This window comes from Aplysia californica, unplaced genomic scaffold (assembly GCF_000002075.1).
Source record: "Aplysia californica isolate F4 #8 unplaced genomic scaffold, AplCal3.0 scaffold00046, whole genome shotgun sequence".
Classification (NCBI taxonomy): domain Eukaryota; kingdom Metazoa; phylum Mollusca; class Gastropoda; order Aplysiida; family Aplysiidae; genus Aplysia; species Aplysia californica.
This window is the reverse complement of record NW_004797316.1, coordinates 888,230-910,653: the sequence shown is the minus strand read 5'-3', so window position 1 is coordinate 910,653 and position 22,424 is coordinate 888,230. Positions and strand designations below refer to the sequence as shown.

At 39.6% G+C, this 22,424-nt stretch overlaps 1 protein-coding gene across 1 annotated transcript in view; it reads left to right on the top strand.

Moving 5' to 3' along the window:
* Positions 1-19,002, top strand: part of LOC101845605 (phosphatidylinositol N-acetylglucosaminyltransferase subunit Q) — a 42,923-nt gene extending 23,921 nt beyond the window's left edge. The window contains exons 5-10 of the mRNA XM_035968212.1: positions 2,176-2,302; positions 6,897-7,050; positions 11,041-11,233; positions 11,660-11,774; positions 13,681-13,745; positions 18,236-19,002. Coding sequence (XP_035824105.1) covers positions 2,176-2,302; positions 6,897-7,050; positions 11,041-11,233; positions 11,660-11,774; positions 13,681-13,745; positions 18,236-18,388 — 807 coding nt within the window. The 3' untranslated portion in view covers positions 18,389-19,002. The remainder of the gene's footprint in view (positions 1-2,175; positions 2,303-6,896; positions 7,051-11,040; positions 11,234-11,659; positions 11,775-13,680; positions 13,746-18,235) is intronic.
* The last annotated feature ends 3,422 nt before the right edge of the window (positions 19,003-22,424 follow it).

Below are 22,424 nucleotides of genomic sequence, written 5' to 3'. Positions count from 1 at the left end.
TTATGGAAAAAGTTATATTCAATGTTCAATGCAACTCAGATTCAATCAAGTCGTCGGGCCTGACTTTCAATTTAGTTGAATCCGAGTGTTCTTTATAGCTGACATGAAGTTTTTGTTTAGATAGTTACAGGCACCAAGCAAGTAATGTATGATGTATTTGACTTTCTTAATCAAAAACAGGAGGGTGTGGTGGCGGAGCGGTTAGTGCGTTCGTCTCCGAAGCAGAAAATCCGGGTTCAAGCCTTGTTTCGGACATGTATTTTTTTCACCCCCTTTTGCCAACCCAGCAGTAATGGGCACCTGACTTTGAGTGGGGAAGTAAAGGCGGCGTGGAAGGGAACTGGCCACCCTACCACAATATACCAAAGGCCCAGGAAGTTGTCTCACTAACGAGGCAATCCCCAATGTCCAGTTCGGATGAGGGAACTTTACTTTAAAAAAAAAACAAAAAACAGTTTGGTTTCAAATGAGAGGCATTTTCATTTCTTTGATGCCATACCGAAAAAGTTCTGAAAAATTCCAGGAAAATACACCGAACTCTACGTAACATGCACACTCTGTGCGAAAGGGCCAATTCGTTCAATTGCACACCTGCATCATCTATCATCTTTAACGTATAGTTTTCTGAACAAGTTATGTTGCTGTGTAGCCCCTCGCATACAGCAACATTTGATTTCACAGTCCAGCACACAATTCATGGTATGTAGAAGATTTATCTATGTCAAGATTAACTTATCATTGTAATATTGCTCAGTGGGGGGGGGGGGTAACTGTGACATGTTTGTATCTCTACTGACATTCCATGCCCGCACCGCTTAAGCTCCCTAGACACATGCACACTCAGTCACACATCACACGTGTGCTGGCCATCCTTTAGACCGCGACACGTGCTAATACATGTGTGCTTGCTAACAAAAAGTGTGTTGACATGAAAGAAGGCTGCTGATTGGTTACAAAGATATAAGCAATAGGCTGAGCAAATAGTGGTTCATGATGCAGGTGCTGTGGATGGTTTCTAGGAATAGATAAGGTTCGTTGCTGGAGAAAAATGAGCGAAGCCATGCCAGCTGGGGCTGTTCACCCTGCAGGTGACTTAGTTAAGTACGAGCTTGCTCCTTTATGTGTTTAGTGAATCTGAGTCACTTTTTATTAATTTTTATGAATTCAAAATAAACAAACGAGGTATCCAACTCCTTTAATTGAAGTATTTGTTCAATCCAGGGAAATACAATCACAACACAATTCACTATTCACGAACCATCTGTGAGGCAGTGTGGTGAAATCTGGCGATCGTCAAAATAATGAAATTGAAGAAACTGGCATTTTCCTGCCGGTTTGGCAATTTTTATCGAAATTTGTTTTTGGCTCAGCCCCTTTCATGTCCATTTAAGAACCCATTTCTGTGTGGGTTTTGCTAAAAAGCGTTGATTAAAGGCACGCAAAAAATGTAAATTGTCAGTTTCCACGGACACTCATGCCATTTAAATAACCAAATTTTGACAGCCATTTTCTCACTAATTTTTTCTCTGAAACCAAGGGACCCTCGCCTCCTTCATTCGCAAATATCTCGACTTGCATTTAAGATGAATGGTTATTTCATATATACATAGCAAGGCAAATATACAAGCTTTAAGGCAATACCTATTACTCCACATGCCCAAAAATTGACGAGCGCCTGATTCCACCTCGTCATGACACATTTATTTGTTGCTGTCAAATGATGTGGTGCATCCATCTCTCACTCATTGCCATTGTGCTTCTTAATTAAACATAATTGAAAGGTTTGATTTTAAAAAATTGTTATGCTTTCTCATGTCTTACTTTCTAATATGACCATTTGATCGTAGTCTTGAGTTGCATATATTTTATTGTCTTTTTAAAATATATTGTGTTTATTTTAAATTTGAAAATGATAGCAAAAGTCAAGACTGTCTGTTACCGCAGAAGAAGGCAAATTTATTAGTTAAATAGTTTTAAATTTCACTCTGTGATTTTGTTTTGAAAACTCTTTTTGCTAATATATTGTCATCATCACCATCATTGTTGAAAAGAAGTAGAAATCAGGAGGTTTTGGTTGTGTAGTTTAGTAGGAATTTACAAAATTTTCTGCGTTGTTACCTACGCAGTCATAATCGTCATCATCATCTTCTTTAAGAACAAATTGTTCACCCTCAGGATGTAGCCCTTAAACTGGGTCAACTAGTGAAAGCTTTGATGGGAGCCCCTGCTGGTCTCAAGCTCAATGCCCACCTCACCAAGACTATGGGGCTCTTTTTCCAGTACCACATCTTTCTCTGGACTGGTATGTGTGGCTTGGTCTCCCTCTTACTTTTTCATATGGAAGTGTCTACGTACTCCCCGATTGGGGTCTACGTAGTCATGGTGTCTAGGTGGACCCCAAAAACATTGGATTGTGATTGGCTACTGATAATCTCGGGCAGTGTGACGATCTAGTGTTACTATAATTTATTTATTTTAGCCCAGAGAGAGAGTATTTAATGAATAAACGTATCTAGATATAGATCTAGAATCTAAGTCTAGATTTTGTTGTGCACCCAGCCAAGAGTGTGCAGTTCGGAAAGTAGATGATCTAAATCTAGATCTAGTGGTGGCCTGGTGGGCGAATATGACCGAAGAGCGACTCTTGACTACTCGCCTGTGAATTGGCGGAGACACTCTAGGCCTATCATGCAACTTGATTCACAGGTCTACTATCATAATTATCAACAGTAGGCCTACTTGCTTTTGTAGGCCTGGAGTCTACTAGTTTCAAACGGCTTCTTTTTCGGTGCACGGTTTCGGCACTCCTGTACAATTGCGGTCCCATTTGTTTACATGACGGCCATTGTGGCGAGTGAATCTAGATTTCTAGATCTAAATCTAGATCTAGAATATAGATCATCTAGATCTCTAGATCTCTAGATTTAAGATTCTAGATAGACAGCATTATCTAGATCTAGATACGTGTATTCATTAAGTTCTCTCTCTCTCTCTCTCTCTCTCTCTCTCTCTCTCTCTCTCTCTCTCTCTCTCTCTCTCTCTCTCTCTCTCTCTCTCTCTCTCTCTCTCTCTCTCTCTCTCTCTCCTCTCTCTCTCTCTCTCTCTCTCTCTCTCTCTCTCTCTCTCTCTCTCTCTCTCTCGGCTAAAATAAATTAATTATAGTAAATAGTAACACAAGATAAATCCAATCACTACCCGAGATGATCAGTAAGTAGGCCTAGCAGCCTTGCATTGCAACCAATGTAAACTACCGCTCGCTCAGCGAGCCAATCACAAGTAAACATTTTTGGGGTCCACCTAGACACCATGACTACGTAGACCCCAATCGGGGAGTACATAGACACTTCCTTTTCATATACCCACTGCTTGTCTTATATATTGCTCGTTTACAAGGGATGTTGAATGTTGTTGTTTTTTTAAGAAATATCTTTTTGACCTTTTGAAAAGTCATGTAGGCATTAGACGTATATATATATTTGTCTTTTAAAAAATTAATCTCACGTTGTGGATATAAGTACTAAAAAATGTACTTATATTTACTCTTCTCCTAAGGGTTACTTAAAGAGCAATTTCCATTTGTACAATTGTCCAGTAAAAGGATTTATGTGGAATTGTTGCTTTTATATCTGCTTTTAAAACCTTACTGTTTTATGCAAAATATAAGGATTGATCATCAGAAAGTCAGGTGAACTGATGGTCAAGTTGATAGACATATCGTCGGCCGAGAATTATAACCGTCTGACTCCGATTTCGAAATTTTTGGAGGAGAAAGAAAAAACTGAATTCAATGGCACTTATGGGGATTTACTGCCTTTAAAAGGGTTAGACTGGAAAAAATGACTCTACTATCAAGTATTTATATCAAAATTGCTGAAATTTTGTTATTTCAAGTCCTAAACCAGAGTTATACGGATACACCACTCACTTTTGGATTTCTAAGGGTTCAAGTGTTGACGAACGAAATGTTTGTTTAGAATTCTCCAACCCAACGCGGACGCCACGTGCTTCGCTGCGTCTAACTCGGTCATTGTGACACGTTAACGTTACCGAACAGCTTAAAATGACTAGGCCTGCAGTCAAATCAATAGGAAGCCTACTATAAAAGCTCTAATTAGTTCTACATAGTACTTGTATACTGGTGTTATAGATGGAAAATCTAACAATGATACTGTTATTATATCAAAACTGAACGTCGCACTTTATTTCCTCATAATTCTAAGTAGGCAATGGGCTTGTCCACAAATTATATTTTACTATAAAGCTACTATTCGATCCACCATTCTCAAGGAAATTGTAAGAAGGGTTGGTTACTTGTCTTGCTACGAGAGAGAGAGAGAGAGAGAGAGAGAGAGAGAGAGAGAGAGAAAGATAGAGAAAGGGGGATGACTGAGAGGGGGGGGGGGGGGCTAAGAGAATAAGAGAAAGAGAGAGGTAGTGAGAGAGAAAGAGAGAGAGAGAGAGAGCGGGGGGGAGCAGAGAAGAATTTTCGTATATGAGTTGTCTTCATGAAGCTTCTTTTATGGCTAATTTTTCCTGTTTGAAGTGTTGATTTTATCAAAGTGCTTGCATGTCAGGCAGATCAAAGCTCTGTATTTCTACTGTTTTCCTTTCATCGTTGGCGCTTCTCAGCCTGGTTACCAGGTTGTTTCTGAGGGTGCTCTCCAGTCACACGCGTAATAGTTCTTTCCTTTATCATTTCCTGCATGTTTTCCTGTCCTCAGCTAGTTCTTCCCAGATGCTAACGTCTTCTCCAAACTTTGATAAACTGTTTTTGCAGGTGTCTTTGTACCTCAATTTTGACCCTCCACTTGGTCTCTTTCTTTGCGTAAGTTCTCCTAAGAGAATTGTTTAGAAATCTAGTTGCCGTCTCAATCTTCTTAAACACAGGATTATTTGTAGGGTTGATTCACTGCGAGCAACAAGAGCAGCATCATCGGCGAAGAAAAGGTCTCGTACTGTTGTTTGGTTTGTTGATCTTGGTCTTTGCTTGGAGTCGAGCAAGATTGAAAAGCAACCCACCAGTTCTCCAGTGGAAGAAATTAAAATGCTTCTAACTCTAAAAACATGGTTTAACTCGGTTGGAAGACTCCAGAAGTAATATGATTAAGCTCAACTTAACCTCATAGAATCCATCCCCACTCAATTTATGCCTAAATAACACTTTTTTTCATAGAAAGTCAGTAAGATGAGGTATGCCATGACAGCATCCAGTGTCAACAGGCATTAATTATCCTGTTGTCCAAAGACCACTAAAAGGCTTTAGAATGCTCTACCCAATGAAGCTAAAGCTCTGGCTTGCTAAAAATAAAATACATAAACCGAAGCACAATACACTGCAAATTAAATTATACTCAGCCATGGGTTTTAACATGCACTGGTGGTAGTCAGATGGCACAAGAGATTTCATTTCTTGTATGTGTTTGATCTACCCTGGTACAGAGGCAGTTCCTTCATGTCTTTATGGAGAAGGTCTCTGGACTCGCCACGCTTCAATGGCAGATGTGACCAGTCATCATCAAATCCCTGTTTGTATTTAATTTGACCATCTGGTGTGTATTGAAGGGGTCTAATTGAACTCAGGTTGGTCAGTTTGGTGAAATCAGAAAAGAAAAATACTTGACAACATATGGCTTCCCTTTCCTACTTTTTTCCATCAGCCTGACATAATCAGCTGGGCAGTAGATGTGCTATGAGCACTGTCCACCTACGTCTGTGTACTGCCCTTCTCTAGTAATTACAGTGTTACAGTCATACCATTGACACAGCTGAAATGTAACAGTGCCGAATTCATTGTGACATTGCGGTTCTGATACATGTAGCCACATTTGATGATACATTCACCTGGAGTCAAATCAGTTGACAAAAAATCAGCCACACAAGGAGCAAATTCATTTGCAGTCAGAGCACCCTCGCATTCATTTGAGACTTAACATACACAGTTCTTGCTCTCTAGATCATATACTGAGAAATTGTGTACACGCAATTTCGTCTTGTAGTGCGTGGATATAGCAGAACTGAGTATAGGTCCATGGTGATGCATTTGATTTTGGGGCTGCCCATGCATTTTTCCTTTCTGCTGTCTTTTTTTGTATGCCCCCTCTTCCACATTCCCCTCCTCAAAGCCTACACAAAGATCACACCTATCTTTTCGAGGATGTAGCAATGACAGTTTCATAGCTTTGAACTCCTCCATAAACTTGAAGATAGAAAGTATCCCCCCCCCCGACCCATACTTTTGTCTATACAAATGGCGGTACACTGCCTGTAAGCTCTGGAAAACAGGTACCAAGTATAACTTACAGGAGTAAGCAATCGTGAGATGGCAACTTGGGCAGATTACGAAGAAACTATTTAAGTTCCTTTGATTCTGTAGAGTCCTCCCTCACCACTTTTCTCTGAACTGGAGCCTTACCCTCTGCTACACCCAAGCCACATGTGAGAACATTGTGAACTCACTTGTTACAGAGTACTGTAGAACAAAGAAAACCTTATAACTTTGACTCTGGCCCCATTCACCCGCGGATGGTACTTCATGAACTTTGATCTTCTTCCGTCTCTCTCCTTTTTAATCAAACACCTCCTTCGGAGCTATGCGTTATTCCCGTGATCCACAATGGCGGGCGACCTAAACGAATTAGACGGTTAGAATTCTTCTATCATGGAAGCTAGTCGGAATGTACAGTTAGAATTTCTCTATAAAACAAGACTTGTTGGTCAAAAATGTTCAGAATTTTAATAGGACGTAGCCATTCGTCCTGTCGATCTATTTTAAGGAAAAACGCAATTCAAGAAAATCTTGAAGTTAGACGGTTAGAATTCTATGCCGACGATGTAGTGATGTACTCATGAGCTACTTTTCATATATATATCCATTATTAGTATGCTTTTATTTTCAGGTTACCTGACTGTTCTAAGGTCTGTGATGCCAACTCTGATTTGGTACTCCTCATGGGTTGGTGTGCTGGGAGCCTCCTGCCAACTGTGCCTCGTCTCAGACATGCTGTCCACCCTTACACTGCATATCTACTGTTTCTATGTGTATGCTGCTAGGTCAGTTAAGTAAATGGACAGAGGGATGGTAGGTTAGTTGGATTAGTCCGAGAAGTAAAGTAATACTAGTATCATAGGCTTAAATGATGATGATTGTTTCAGAATGTAAATTTGATAGACTTGTAATATCATATTTTTTGCTGTCTTCAAAACAGTTTGCTGTTGTTGGCTTAGACTAAGAAATTTTAAAATCCGCCCTGCCCCTTAGAAATCACTGTCTCTGATTTATCTTTCACATGAATTCGACAGAGACATAGTCATCATAATTTTTGTCTTAACCCAATTCACCCTGCATTGCTGCGGGCCTGGGGGGAAAATCGGTCTGAACTCGACACACCAACCTTTGACACGCATTGTGCCCAAACTATTTTAGCTATCAATGTGTAATTTTGCTTAGATTTTACTTCAAATATTCTTCTAATATTATTAGAGAGAAAGAGGAAGGAAAAAGCCGAAAAAAACATTATATTCTTCGTCCAACTGCGACTCGTCGGCACTCGATTTACCCATAGCAACTTATAGTAAATCTATGGTCTAGATCTAGCTTTTCTTCGAAGTTTTCAAGGAACTAAAATCAACCCGATCACCTTGTTTTTCTAGATTTATGTCTGCTTTCACTTTTTTGGCCATTTATGCCTAAAAAACCCTAAAAACATGGTTCATATTTAACAAACACAAAAGTAGCGTGGCACTGTAGATTTTTGTGGTTGTTTCTTTTTCTTCTCGTCCATAAAGATTTCAGTGCTTGCTTTTTAGCCATGATTTGCGGTGACAAAAAAACAAAATTAATTGGGACTTGGCAAAAAACTGGATCAAAACAAGCTAGCAAAAGTTTTTACAAGCCACAAACGACCTGTTACTTTCAGTATAAACCTGGATAAGTGGTTTGGACTCGATTTTGTGGACTCTTATTTTGCTACAACTATTGTCGTAGCTCGGTGGACGCAATCTTTCAGGTCCTTTTTGGTGAATGCTTTCATAACACACGGCGTCACTTTTCACCCGATTCTGTTACTTTTAGTTCGCGTGACTCAGCAGCCCGCCGGAGCTCCCCGGCTCGGAGTCACGGGGTCAATGAGCCCTGAAGCGACTTTGCCGGTGTCAGTTAGGAAGTTCTCATTTTTGACTATGTTTAAAACAATATAACTTCTTCCCCATCCCACATAGCAAACCATAACCGGATGTACTAAAAGCTCAATGTCTTGAAATTTATTCTGCGTTAGAATGGTTAATTTCTGTGCCTTAGTTTTTGTTCTAGACAAGTGTTTGTAGAGTACCCAATTTGTCCTATTTTAGTTACAAACTTATGAATAAATGATTGTTAATTTAACAAAGGCACGACAGATCTCTCCAAAATCTGTGCTAAACTACTGACTGCGAATATCATGTCTTTTACCATGAGAAATCTTAAATCTGCGCGAGTAGAAACAGTCAAGTTATAAGAGAAGAAAGATGCACATCTGCATTTTTTAACTAAAGACAATCAGCGTTAGCTCTTATTTTACTATTAAACAAGAGAAAGTTACTCTGCGTTTGCTCATGAATCATGCTGTGTCTGTGGCAGCCTGCATACAACTAAAAAGATATAATATAGAATCTAAGCGATTAAAAAAACCACAAAACCGTGTAAATACACGGGTAGAGATAAACTTCTTGTATGGAATAAAAATAATGACAGCTAACACATTCATTCTTAGTTTTTGTGTCGGAAATATGCGTGGACACAATTATGAATGTAAAGAAATCAGTCACATTGTCAGTTATTGCAAATGGTCATAGAAACGAAAAATAAAGCTAGAAAAGTCTGGTGCTGATTCAGTGTCCCTGGAAAGCTAGAAATTATTCTTATAACCCAATTACGAGAAGTCATCCCTATTATTCAGTCAACTTACAAAACCTAGACTTAGCGTTTTAAGAAAAGTAAGGAATTTCTGGAGTATAACAGACACTGTTCGTGTATTAGATCTACATTGAAGATGTATTCTAGCTCTAAAATTGATTTGTACTTTTCATAGAGAAACTTCATGGTAACTTTTATAAACTTTCGAGAAAATATGCGAATACAATCAAACCTGTATAAGACGGCCACCCATTGTCAAGGAGAAAAGTGACCGTATAAGACAGGTGGCTGTCTTAGGCAGGACTGATCAAGAAGAAGAAAACAAATTATTCCTATCAGAGGTCACAATCGAAAGTAGCCGCATTGTTGTTTTTGTTGTTGTTGGTGGTGGTGGTTTGTATTTTGTTTGTAATTTTTATTTCGTTGCTGATTTCGCAAAAGGGTGACAATAAAACGAAATGTATCAGACAAGGAAGACTGAGTGCGAAGTAAAAACAAACTCCTGGGTCGCCACCACTCGGAGAACGAGCGACGTTTCTGTCACAAGTTCACAAGTGTCCTTTGTTACTTTGTTACAGACTGGGTAAACAGTGACCACTCATCTCGCTTACGATTTGTGTTTAAGTTCTGGGCGGGGCTTATGGGTTATGAGGGATCACACGCTTACCTCACCAGCAGCGGAAAATTGGTAGCTATTGGTCAACAGTAGGAGGGGCCTACGCAACATGATCGGTTGGAGGGACTACCTAACAACAGCGACAGGGGATTGAATTATGACGGCTGGCCCACAACGCCAGGGGCCAAAGCACAATTTATGACTAAACGAAATGGAGTCACTAAGATGGCCGTCTTAGACGGGTGTTATTGCTTAGTGTGATAGGGGTTGTGTGTTGAAATAAGGTGGCCGCGGCCGCGTTGGACAGGTGCCCGTTTTACACAGTTAAATTATATAGAAAAAACGCAAGGGGGGAAACAGAAAGTGGCAGTTTGTACAGGTTACCGTCTTATAGAGGTGGCCGTCAGGGCAGGTTCGACTGTATTCACAATTATATTAGACACATAAAGTTGTATTTGGAGGAATTACTTCATAGCAAATTTGTGCCCGATGGATAAAGTTGCAAAATTACAGCTTTCTATTATATGCGCAGATACCATCTTTTCTGAGTATCTGCACCAATGCTATGTCGTTCATGTTTCAAAAGTTCGACAGATTTTGACGAGGCCTTTTTTAAAATATTTATTTTTTTCATTCACGCTAGTCCAAAAAAATTACAATTTAGCATTGCCGACTCCAGCGCGTCTAACGAAATAACCAGACAAGTTACAACGTCCGTTCTTTTTTGAGTCTCAAGAGCAGAAATGCGTGCTTTGGGTGCACTAAATGAAAATTGCCATAAATACAAGGATACACCTTAAATTGTACGTTGAAAAGTACCAAAAATTAAGTTGGCCCAGACAGAGCGGCGACAGGAGGCTGGCCCCCGTGACCCCGACGTGATAAGGCGCCCGGCGGGGAACCCCCCGCGGCAACTAAAATTCCACTGCCGGTGCGCCGTGAACATCAAACTATTTTGATTTCACAAGATCTCATTTAGACAAACTACTGCAAACTAAATTAATTTCTGTGTGAAAGTTAATAGCACATACAAATGTTTATTTCCTGGAACTGAATTACATTATATCTCATAACAGCATTCAAGAGATCTAATTGTAATGATTCATTAAACAGGACCCAATTACATTAAACTTTTGTTTTGTGAGGAAACAAATGAAAGGACTTTGAACCACTGGTTGGTAAAGTTATATTGGTCATACTAACACTTAAGTACCAGTCTTCTATGTGAGGGCCGTGGCTGCTGTTTAGGTTTATAAGAAAAAGGACACCCGTCTCTTTGGTTGTAATAATTTTAAGTCTAATAAACAGTTGCTTCAGAAATGAATGCATGCATAATTGTGTTTACTGGAGTTCACCAAACGTTTTGGAAAATCAGTTAGCTTTATGGAAAGTTGGACAAGTTTGTTCAAATATTTTCAATGTGAGCATTCACATCCCTGTTTGTGAAGGAAACACTCACCGAAACAGAGAGTAGTTTTGTCCATGGCTATTACACTGCATCTAAAGTGTTCTCAATGTTGATTTCTCCTTCTAGGATGTTTCACCTACAAATGTATGCTTTGGGCTCCTTTTGGCGGCTGTTCAGAGGCAAGAAATGGAATGCCTTACGCTCCCGTGTTGACTCTGCCACGTACAATACAGACCAGCTGTTTGTAGGAACCCTTCTTTTCACTGTGCTGTTGTTCCTGTTGCCAACAACAGCCTTGTACTATGCTGTTTTCACTGTGGTATGTGACACATGTTAGCTTTTTGGGTTGATATTCTGAGGATTTATGTAGAATTCCGGAGGTAGTTCTTTGGGGAACAAAACTAATCTTCAATGATTTTACTTCCATGTTTCATTAAAATTTAAATTGAAGGGCACAGTATGTTGTCACTCTTCAAGATCTTTCTTTTAAGTAGGTCTGTCCTTCCTTCTTGTTTTCTTTCCGTACCATACATATGATATGTTGAAAACAGTTGCAAATATTACATTCGTACGTTTCTTTCACATGCTTTGTTTAAACAAAAGAAAAGCAAAGTAGTTATGTTTTAACGTCTTTATGGTTCAATTATTGTCTCAAATAGGTCCCCAGTAAGAAGCAGCTGTAACTATTTGATATTTCCTGTGAGAGACTTGTAGCCCATTTTTTTTTCATGTTTACCAATTGCAGCTACGCATACTGGTGTTGATTGCCCAAGGGATTCTCATCCGCCTTGTGTCTATAGCCTTGCACACCCCTGTGTTCACCCTGCTTGTCCGTTTGTTTTCTCCGAAGCATGTTGCTGGTAAGAATTTGCACTGATAATTGTAAGTTAAAGAAAGGGAAAGAAAGAAACCGTTGGAGTATATACTTATATATATAGCTGTACTGTAAAGAGACTGAAAAACCTGGAGTGGTAAATAACTTACTTTCAGCAATACAATAGTATCCACTGAAGCACATACTTTTTGGAAGTATTTTCTACTTTTATGTAAGGTTGTCTTGTGAAGGATTTTTTAAAATAAATACAGTTGAAATTGTCAAGACAGCCACCCTTTGCAGAGGAGAAAAGTGGTTGTATTAGACAGGTGGACATCTTTGACAGTGTCATTATAATAGAAAAAAGGCAAAAGGGGAAGTGGTCATTTGTACAGGGGATTTTCTTAGACAGGTGATGATTAGAGCAGGTCCCACTCTAATTTGCATGTCCTAAGGCACACTCCTTTCTCCTAAATGCATCATTGTTTCATTTTGCTAAACTGTTGACATCTAAGGCAAGACAAAATATCTCTGATAGGTCATTACATAGTTTGACACTCAATATGCACATGTGGTTCACATATAGGCCAATGATAGCAGCAATTTATGTTAGTTCAGTTTACATTGAGAGAAACCACAATGTTGACACATGACACTTAATGCCTTACATCAAATTTAAACATCCATGTATGGAGAAATGGGGGTAACTGTGCTCAAACAGTGCTCAAGATGAGTGACTATAGTAATAGTCAGTGGCAAATCATAGGATTGTGCATAGTGTTCAGTGAACAGGTTGGCAAAATTAACAGGTACACGCCAACATATGAATAGAAGGTCAGATCTTTTGTAGCTCCCAACTTTTTATTATAATTCTGTAACGACGAATGGAAACCTTTCCTATTGCTCAGCTATGGTAGGTAACAAGTATCTCTTTCAAAGTGGCACGAGTTAGACCTGAATTGGTCTAATAACTACAGTGCACCCTCCCCTGTTCTCCTGTTCAGCCCCAAGATGTGCACCACTCAAGGATGGTTTAAATAGGTCTGTGGCGCAACCCAGTAGAGCAAAGTATGATTTTCTGTGTGAACTGACATTATTATTCTATGGAACACCATTGGCCGTCTCTTGTGTCAATCTACAATTTGTGGGGGGAAGTTGATTGGTTCCGCCACCTTGCACAGTACATGAACTTATAGTAAAGCCCACAGTGTTTGTCCTGTCTGACACAAATGTTGGTCAATGCTAACTCTAGGCAGTATTAGTATGGTTGCTAGTCCCGTGAATTGGTGCAGAGTGCACCATCCTGCTGTGTCTCAAGAGTGGTCTTTTTTGTGTGCTGTGGTATGAGTGATGAACAAATTGACACTTTTCTTGTGAAGTCCATGTTATGCAGACTCTTCTCATAAACTAAAGTAAACAAGTAGCCCTGACCCATTTGGTACCGCCACTGTCAATACAGTATAACACTGATAACTCAAATTCGTCTGGACCACCATCGGTAGTTTCAGGGATATCTTACAAAGATAAAGAAGAAGAAAAAAACGGGACTGCAGGCACAGTTTGACGGATGCATCATTTCGAGTCTTCTGCATTCGACCAACGTGTTATATTGTTGTTGTCTTCATTTTTGACAGGTCCCTTCGGTACACACTTCACATGATGGCAGGTTTATGCACAATCCCATTCATCATGCAAAAGAACTAGTTAGTTTATGCACCTGCTTTTGTTTATCTTTTTTTATATTTCAAGTTTAATTTTATTAAACAGATTGTTCATAAGCTGTATGCTTCACAGAAAGTTTTGAATGTTATTGTGAGTTTTTTAGAGTCGGCCAGGGTAATAATATAGTGTAAAAAAAAGAAAGCATCTCGTTTGATGAATAATTATACTATACTAAATTTTTTTTCTGTGCAAGTCAGCTCAACTTAGTTTTCATATTGCTTAATCCACAGGCTCTGTTGTGTTCAACGTTCACCATGTTCCCAAAGATAAGGACTGTCTGGTTCTCACTATGCAGGTACGGTCAACCTTTACCCTACAGACTCAAGTGCGCTCTACTTTAAACCATCCACTTTTGTAATTCACCTAGCGCACACATTAGTATGAAGGTGGGTGAAGGTGTAGTTGAACTGTCCTCTGAGAAAGTTGCAAGAAAAATTAGCTAAAGTTGCAAGAGAAGTTGCAAGACGTGTGTAGCTAAAAAAATGTCGCTTGGAATTATTGGAGTACATTGTTGGTAAGCTCATTGCATTCAAAGTAACCAACATGAGTTTTGTTAGGTCTAAATAAAAAATTAATTGTGAATGTCTGCCCAAAAAAACTAAACAAAACAAAACTGCATGGAGGTTGCGTGGTTTACAAAAACAGTTTGTCTTCTGACACATGCTTCAGGTCCTTAAACTCTCGCTGACATTGGGCAGGTGTGACCAGCGTGGTTTGGGGCTGTTCAAATATAATCTTACACCTTTTTTGGGGGGGGACTTCCCTCGCCCCCTACACTTTTTTTACATTTTCCTCCCTCCAAATCTCGTAATATTACATTATTTGCTTATAATAATATATGACATTCATATTGCTCAAATTCGTTTTACAATCATTGTTCTATGCGCTTTACTTTTACAAAATAGTATTCATGAAAAACATGCATACACACATTTGACATATTAATTAAATACGGTTAAAGCGGGACTTTGCTGGAAAAACTTACTGTGTCATTTTACCACTTTAACCACACCGGTGTAATAAAAAATAGACTAGATCTACCTGTCATGTACCCTAGATATCTACCTGTGTATAAAGTGCGAGATGGCATATTTGTGTCCCTGCCGGTCAATATCAGTCATATGAAGGAAATTTCAAAGCTGAGTTAATATCATTTTCAAAAACTATTACCTTTTCCCTACAATTTAAAACAAAAATGAAGTAAATATGACCATATCTGACGAAAATACAGAACTTTTAATTGTGCAAGGTGAAGAAACGTGAAAAGGAGAAAATGGCAACATGTTTCCATAGCAATGAGGGTCTTAGAATTGAGATAGAGACTTGAAAATTAGCAGTTCTCTTGTACTAAATTTATGAAAGGCCTGTGTCTCTTGAGAATTTTTGTACCATACTTTTTTACCTCTCAGTCAATGTTTAAGAGAATGGCAGCTGTTTCAATTTAATATAATAATCAAATATTGCTGAAGTCGGTAACTGGCTGCAACCCCATGTTTGACAGATAATAAAAGAGTACCAAGTGCACCAAACATCTCTACATTAACAGAGTACAATCATTTTAACAAAGAAATGAAGCCTAATTTTTTTCATGACTGTGAGATCATTATAAATCGGTTTCGTATTGCCTCAAACATGATGACCTGTCATTATTTCAAATAAAACCCAGAGAGTTGTCTCGGCCGGCGTCGCACCAGCCCTCGCGGTGATCGAGTCGGCTCAATACTCTAGTGTACTGAGTGCTCCCGCTAGTTTCGCAGAAGGATTCATTCAAAATAATTCCAAGCCGATGACTTTATTCTAGTAGAAAAAGAACGGTTCTTTCTATTGGTGCCTTTTTTAGCCAGTATTTTACACATTTCGTGTTCAAAATGATCTTTGAAAACTTAGACGCTTTTTTTCAAGGTTTTCTATCCAAATGCCAAAGGCCAAAAATAATAACCACGGGAAACCACGCTCAAAGCTGTATAGTTCTCCGCCAATGAAAAGACGGTATTTATTCCTCAATCTTTCTGCAAAGCATTCGAATGCATGGTGTCAATTTTGAACCGGCCCACCTCGCATTCCCACCGCGAGGGGCTTCCCTTTCCACAGCGATTCTGCAGCTCATACTCCGATTATAATATACAAACAACTTACCCTATTGTAAAGAAGGAAATCTGGACTTTTTCAAAGTGTTCAGCATTTGGTGTTTTATAGCAAAAAAGCAAAGAAATGGAGATCTGAATTACCCCCATTTGACCGAAATCACGCGCTCGGAAGGCCGCGAGTCGGCTCACGTACCGTGTTTGCGCTATCTAATTACGTTTGTAATAGCACCGTAAACACATGAGAGCACACACACACACACACGCACACACATACCAACACACCAACACACATACACACACATAGACCGCCTCGCTGGCCTCTTGGTAAGGAGTCCGCTTTGAGAGATCTAGAGGAAGGTGAATTAATTTTTTTAAAGCGCTAAAACTCAATAAAAAATTTTTTTTTAAATCAACCTAAGTGTAAAACTGAAAGATCAACAGATGATAACAGCTAGCAGGGCACGCCCACACAGTCAGCTGTTTATGTAAACAAGTTTAAAGTGAGCTAGAAGTTTCCGTTTTTACTCCGTTTTACCTATCAGAGTTGTCTACATTTCAGACCATTCATTCTCGAAAAGGAACAGAATCTAAAAATAGTATCGAATGAAGAACGTTGAAGCAAAGATACTCCAATGTGGAGTATCTTTGGTTGAAGCAAAGGTGGCCATGAGGTAATGGTTCTAAAAATAATCTCACAGCTACGCACTAGCAAGGTCCAAATTCCCTTATCTTGTCACCCAAGCTCACTACAAACCACACATACTTCCAAAATAAATCAAAGATAGTCAATTAAAGTTGTTTATTTTTATCTTATATGAAGAGGAAGACATCAAACTTTCAACAAATTCAAAAAACAAAAATTTCTTGGAAAATCCCTTTTTTGCCTTTCCAGCCTCGTAGCTGATAATAGAACAGTGCGTCTTATAACTGATATTGACCGGGGCAGACAAGATTTGTGCTTGCCGCTTGAGGACCTACTGTATCGCCACAATGCCGTGTTTACCACTCTAAGTGAATAGTAGATTTATAGTTACTCTTTTTTGTGTTATTTTTTCAAAAAATTATGTTGTCATGAATTATTTTCCTTATTTTTTTATCTTACAAACGGGTAATATTACACTGGTTCAAGACCCCCACCCCACCCCCTTTTCCGGGTGTAAGATTATATTAGAACGTCCCCTTTAGGGGTTTTCTGGATGAATCGATCCATGTCCAGATCTACCCTCCTAGCCTAGTCTTTCACAAATTTTTATACTAGATCTATTTACCTGGTGCTACGGAACCAAGCAAGCTAAGTAATCAGACGATCGTGTTTACGATTGATTTACTCTAGACTCTAGATCTAGCTAGAAGATGATTCAGTTCGATCAGGACTATGTGGGGGTCGGATCAGGTCGGTTTGCTCGACAGATTGATGGGGCAAAGCGGCTCTCGTGGCACAAGTTGATCAAGCCCGACTCGTTGCCTCAAGAACAGACATGTTGTTTTCCGGCGACATGTTGGGTGATCATCCCAACCCGATCTGACCCAACCCGATCCCATCCGCGATGGACACTGGGCACCCTATAATGCGAAGGAAGTGATAGATCTATTTAAGGTGCGAATTGTCCCCCTTGGCGTAGTTATTTTTAGTCATGGAAGAAAGTTGCGCCGAGGTTAAAAGTTGCACGCGCAAGTTGTGGCTTGCGGGCGCAAATTTCTTAGGACAGGTTGAAGGTCTGCCACAATGTTTCTGGCTTTGTTGAAGTTCTACTGCTGCTATATTTCTGGTTTATGCAGACTATCATTGGCCATATTAAATATATTTTGGTGGTTGTAGTTTGTCGAGGGGGGGGGGGGTGCCCCTGATTTCTTGAAAATAGCCCTGTCAAGTCACTTACTGTCGCAACTCACATGTCAATCGTAATCTTTATCTTTGAAAAATTGTTTAATCTTAAATGACATGGCAAAATGAAGCAATCCAGCCTCCCACATACGACCCCACCGCTGTCATTACCATGGCCAATCAGGATGGACTTACACTAAGCTCGATGTGTCATACCACAGCAGCCTTTGGTTGATTGGATGGGACTTACTTATAGTAGATCACCATAGTGTGGTAGCCCTTAAACTGAACCACCACCTGAAGATGTAGGGTATGGTAGGGGTTTAATTCCCCTAAAACTACATAAGGGTCATTTATGAGGCAGAACCTCAAAGTTAAACATCCTTCTCTGAGTGGATGAAGAACCTTGAAACCCCATAAAACGAACAAAAACTAATTATAATGGAAATGATCCAGTGGGGATTTGAGTCTGTGCCAACTCGACAGTAGTTCAGCTTGACACCATCAAAGCTTTTGGTGCCTCTGTGAAAGATTTTAAATTTTGGAGTTTTCGGTTTGAAGCTTAGGTTCAGGAGGAGTTAAACATTCAAAGAGAACGTGCTTGTTTTTCTGCTGTGATCTGTACATCATGAAGGAGGAGAGATAAGGATGAATGATGTTTGATAGGAAAGAAGGAGCAAACCACTTCAGAGCACCCGCAAACCACCCACCAACATTGTATTGACATCAAAATCAAATAAATATAAATAGCATCACTCCACCAGCGTTTTTTCTATTTGAAATTTGGTCATGGGTGATATTTCGTATTTTTTTGCTTGTCAATTGACTAATCAATATATTTGTCTTTTCTTCACCATCCCTGTTCCGCTGCAGACAAGTCAGCTACCTGGAAAGGATCTTGTGTCCCTGTCATTCCCCAAAACCAGGACAGAACAGGTTCCAAAGCATACGTGGGCGGAGTTCTTGTCTAACTTAGCAACTGGCAAGCTGGTTTACCCGTGGGTAGAGAGAGCATCAAGTGACTGAGCCCCTGATGCTGGATGAAGTGCATGTAAATGAGAAAAGAGAATGAAATTTTTGTGTTTGAATTTGAAGGAGAAGTTGCGCATTTGAATAGCTGTGAGAGTGGAAGATTTCTTATTTATGTGAAAAAAGACTGTTAAAATATTCAATTCAATGGAGAAAATGGGTTTTTTTGAGTTATACAATTTTTTTTAAATGTAGGTGTTTTTACACCCTCATTGACAGTTTGGATCATTTAGGAGGCAGTCTTTGACCCTGCTAGTCTTGGCCAATCCGGGCTGAGAGAGAAACAATATTTCAACAGAAAGAACAAAGTACCGGCACTCGATTATAATTCTCGACGCTTGCAAATTGAACTCGGGTCTCCTGCATGTGGTGACGAAGCACCAAACCACTATGCTACAGTTGCCGGTGTTTGCTCTGTTTAAAAAAAATGTCTTTGACAATCTGTCCTCAATGTTACTGATGTTGCAACCCTTGCTGGTATAAATGTTTTGCTTTGTTTCTAAAAAAAGTTTTTAGAGCTATCTTTCCTCCTACTTTTTACATGCAAGACATGCCTGTCCTTAAAAATAGGAATAAACTGTGCTGTACTGGCTCCCGAGTAATGATAGAAAGCTTTGTTTTATTCAAAAAAATGAATTTGCCTATTCATGTTTGTTTGTGTCATGTATTGTTTTGGGTGCAAGTGATAAATTGTGGCTTCAGGCTTCCAGATGAATTTTTTCAACATGCTATTCTCACTACAATTTGAAAGCGAAACTTTTAAAACAGAACCAGTTGCAACGTTGCATTTGTAAAGTAAAAGAATGACCAAGAAGGGGCCCACTTTTATTATTTTTATGTGAGGCAACCAGAAACTGACCATTCGACAGGAATGAGTGGAATTGATTGAAAACCTCTTAGCCGTTGACCCGCTCAGCAGAGCTCATGTTCATGCATAAGATAAATGAAAGTTCTATTTGAGTGTGCATACAAGATGTAGATTTTGCCATCAGCTAGCTCATGCCCCCCAAACTGGATATTAATTTTGTGGTACTTCTTGTGATATATAATAATACATACAGTGGGTGTCGCATTCAACAGGGTTACCAGGACCGGCTTGTTGTCCTCGTTGGATCCGACCTCTCGATGAACATGACTAAGGCTGAAGAAAAGAAAGGAGACAAGTTATTAAAATTATTATTATACTAAACGATGTACCAATTCCAATAATTAAAACAGTTGTTCCCCCGATGACGGAAATCTCAAACAGCATCAAAGTGCGTGTGTTTGAGCTGTGTCAGTGTACTGACCGTCATTTCTGCATGTTTAGAAATATTTTTTTTCCGGAAAACTTCTCGTGTGGAAACATACCCTCTCACTTCTAGGCCTAGATTTACTTAAAGTAAAGGTGGGAGCTTGGATTTTCTGATCAGGGGAAGAAAAGAAAATTGAAAAAAAATTAAGGTCTCAATCTATATAGAGTTCATCCAGTTTCACACAGCCCGCATCGCGTTCCCACCCACCCTGTCCAATCCCTATCATAGGCCAACCCTCGCCCATCCTCTTGGCTTTGGGGCCCATAATTATTAGGAGGCACACTAGATATCTAGATCTAACAATACAATGTGTTAAGAATGGAGGATAGACCTTGTGCTTCGCGTGAGATTGAGAGAAAGTAGAAAAATTCTTCACTTTTGGGGGCCCAAATTGCTTTTATGTGGTTATTGCCACCTGTTTGAAAGCGACTTCAGTCTGTTTGCAACCTCATTGGAGGTGACGTACATTTCCAAGAGATAGAGGAAAAAATGGGGGATTAAGGATTGCCCCGTTGGAGCTGACTTCTCGTTGAATGTGACCTTGTTGAATGCGACACCCACTGTACCGTGTTGCAAAAGTTCTGTCACACCCACCTTAAAAGTACAGTAACTCATTTACTGTTCAACATAGCCAAGAGAAGTTTGGTACGTGAGATCTTTATTCATTTTCTGCTAACATGACATGAAAAGAGTTGACAAATGTCTTTCCTTATTCAAGGGAGATAATTTTATTCACACAGACCCTTGCAAGATCCAAATCAAAGTTTGCTCAGTATTGTGTGTGGCCTCTTCCAGCTTGAATTACTGATACAAAACGTGACTGAATTGATGCCTTATGGTTATCTGAAGAATCCCCTGCCGTTCCTATTGAAGTGCAGCCTTCAGCTCCTGACAAGTTTATACTGAGTGCGGCCTGTTTCTCATTCTCCAGTCAAGGTCTTCTTAGCGATGTTCTGCTGGGTTAAGGCTTGTTGATCTTGCAGGCCACTTCAGAACAACGATTTGAAGAGTTTGGATGGAGTTTTCAATGATCGTAGCCATTTATGATCGGGCGTTGTCTTGTTAGCATATTCTATCATCCGTGCCATGTAAGGCAGTCACCGTGACAAAGAATTTCGTCACAATATCGTCGTCTTTTGAGGTCACTTGGAAAAGTAACCAAATGTGTAAGATGAGCAGAGAATCCACCCCATACCATCACATTTTAGTATTTTTAGCTACTGATTCAGGCCTCTGGGGGGACGTTGGATTTGTGAAATCTCTATCTTCTTTTAAACACTTTTTCTTTTCCATCAACGCGACGAATTAAAAACCTTAACCATTGCTTAAAAGAACACTTTACCAATGTCTTAAGTTTCATAGCCAATGTTGTTGTGCCAAAATTTGGCGATTTCTTCGATGAAACAGGATTAGAATGGCTCCTCGCAAAGGGCGATAATCACGAAATTTGCGATCTCGTAAATGTCTAATAATGGTGTTTAAAGACAGTCTGAAGTACCTGGTAGTCGTCTCTGTACTTAGTTGGAACGGGTTTCGAACATGGGTGTTGACAATAACCCAATTCTGATGTTGAGTTGTCACCCTTGGTTGGCCACGTCTAGGTTTGTCTCTAACAGTTCTAGTGGTGTTAATACGTTTGTTCAAGAGTTAAATGATTCTTCTGCACACATTTACGTGTCTTGCAAAAGCAGAAAAGGTAATTCAAGAATTTATCAAACACACAAATCCTTTATTTTCTGAATTTATCAGGGTTTTTTTTGTTTTTTTTAAAACCGGTGAAAAAACTACCCGACCGTTAAAAAGTACAGATAGTGTGTAAGGTGTGTTTACACATTGTCTACGTGAATCAAAGCAATTTTTGTGTGCAGGAAGCGTTGATTTCAACGCAGACGGAGAGAAATCAATACCAACACTTTGTCCACGTACTACTTCCGGTTTATGATTTCTTTCGTCGGCTTTTGCTCATGGAGTCTCATAAGTCACACAAGTCATACTTTTAATTTTTACTGCAATTCTTATGCTGTACCAAAAATTATCTTAATATATTGGGTGTGGCAGAACTTTTGCAACTCGGTATATATATTATACAGTCGAACCTGCCATGACGGCCACCTCTGTAAGACGGCTACCTGTACAAACGGCCTCTTTCCATTTCCCCCCTTGCGTCTTTTCTATATATATAATTTGTGTAAAACGGGCACCTGTCCACGCGGCCGCAGCCACCCTATTTTATCAACCCACGACCAAATCTACCTGCCTAAGGCGGTCAGACTTTGTCAAAAATTATGCTTTATCCCCTGAGTTGTTGACAAGCCGTCATAATTCATTACCTGTCATTGTTGTCACTCCCTCCAATGGATGAAACGGTCATGTTGCTTAGGTCACTCCCAATGTTTACCCAAGTTGACCAATGGGTAACAATAAATTTTCAGCTGCTGATAAGGGAAGTGTGTGATCCGTCATAACGTATAAAGGCCCACCCACAACTCAGTCCATAAACCAAGTCCATAACAATTGAAGTTAACACAAACTCACGACTGAAGTGTTGCTTGTTCGCCAAGTGGTGGCGACGTGCAGTTCTGATTCGTCAACCCGCAGAAACATTTCGAATCATCAGCCACATTTCCAACCTTTGACATGGGTCAAACTTCAATTTATTTATAGACCTAGTTACCGGAGCATGGGTGGAGTGATATGCCGTGATAGTCGCGACATTTAGATTGTTTTGGTCTCTCTTT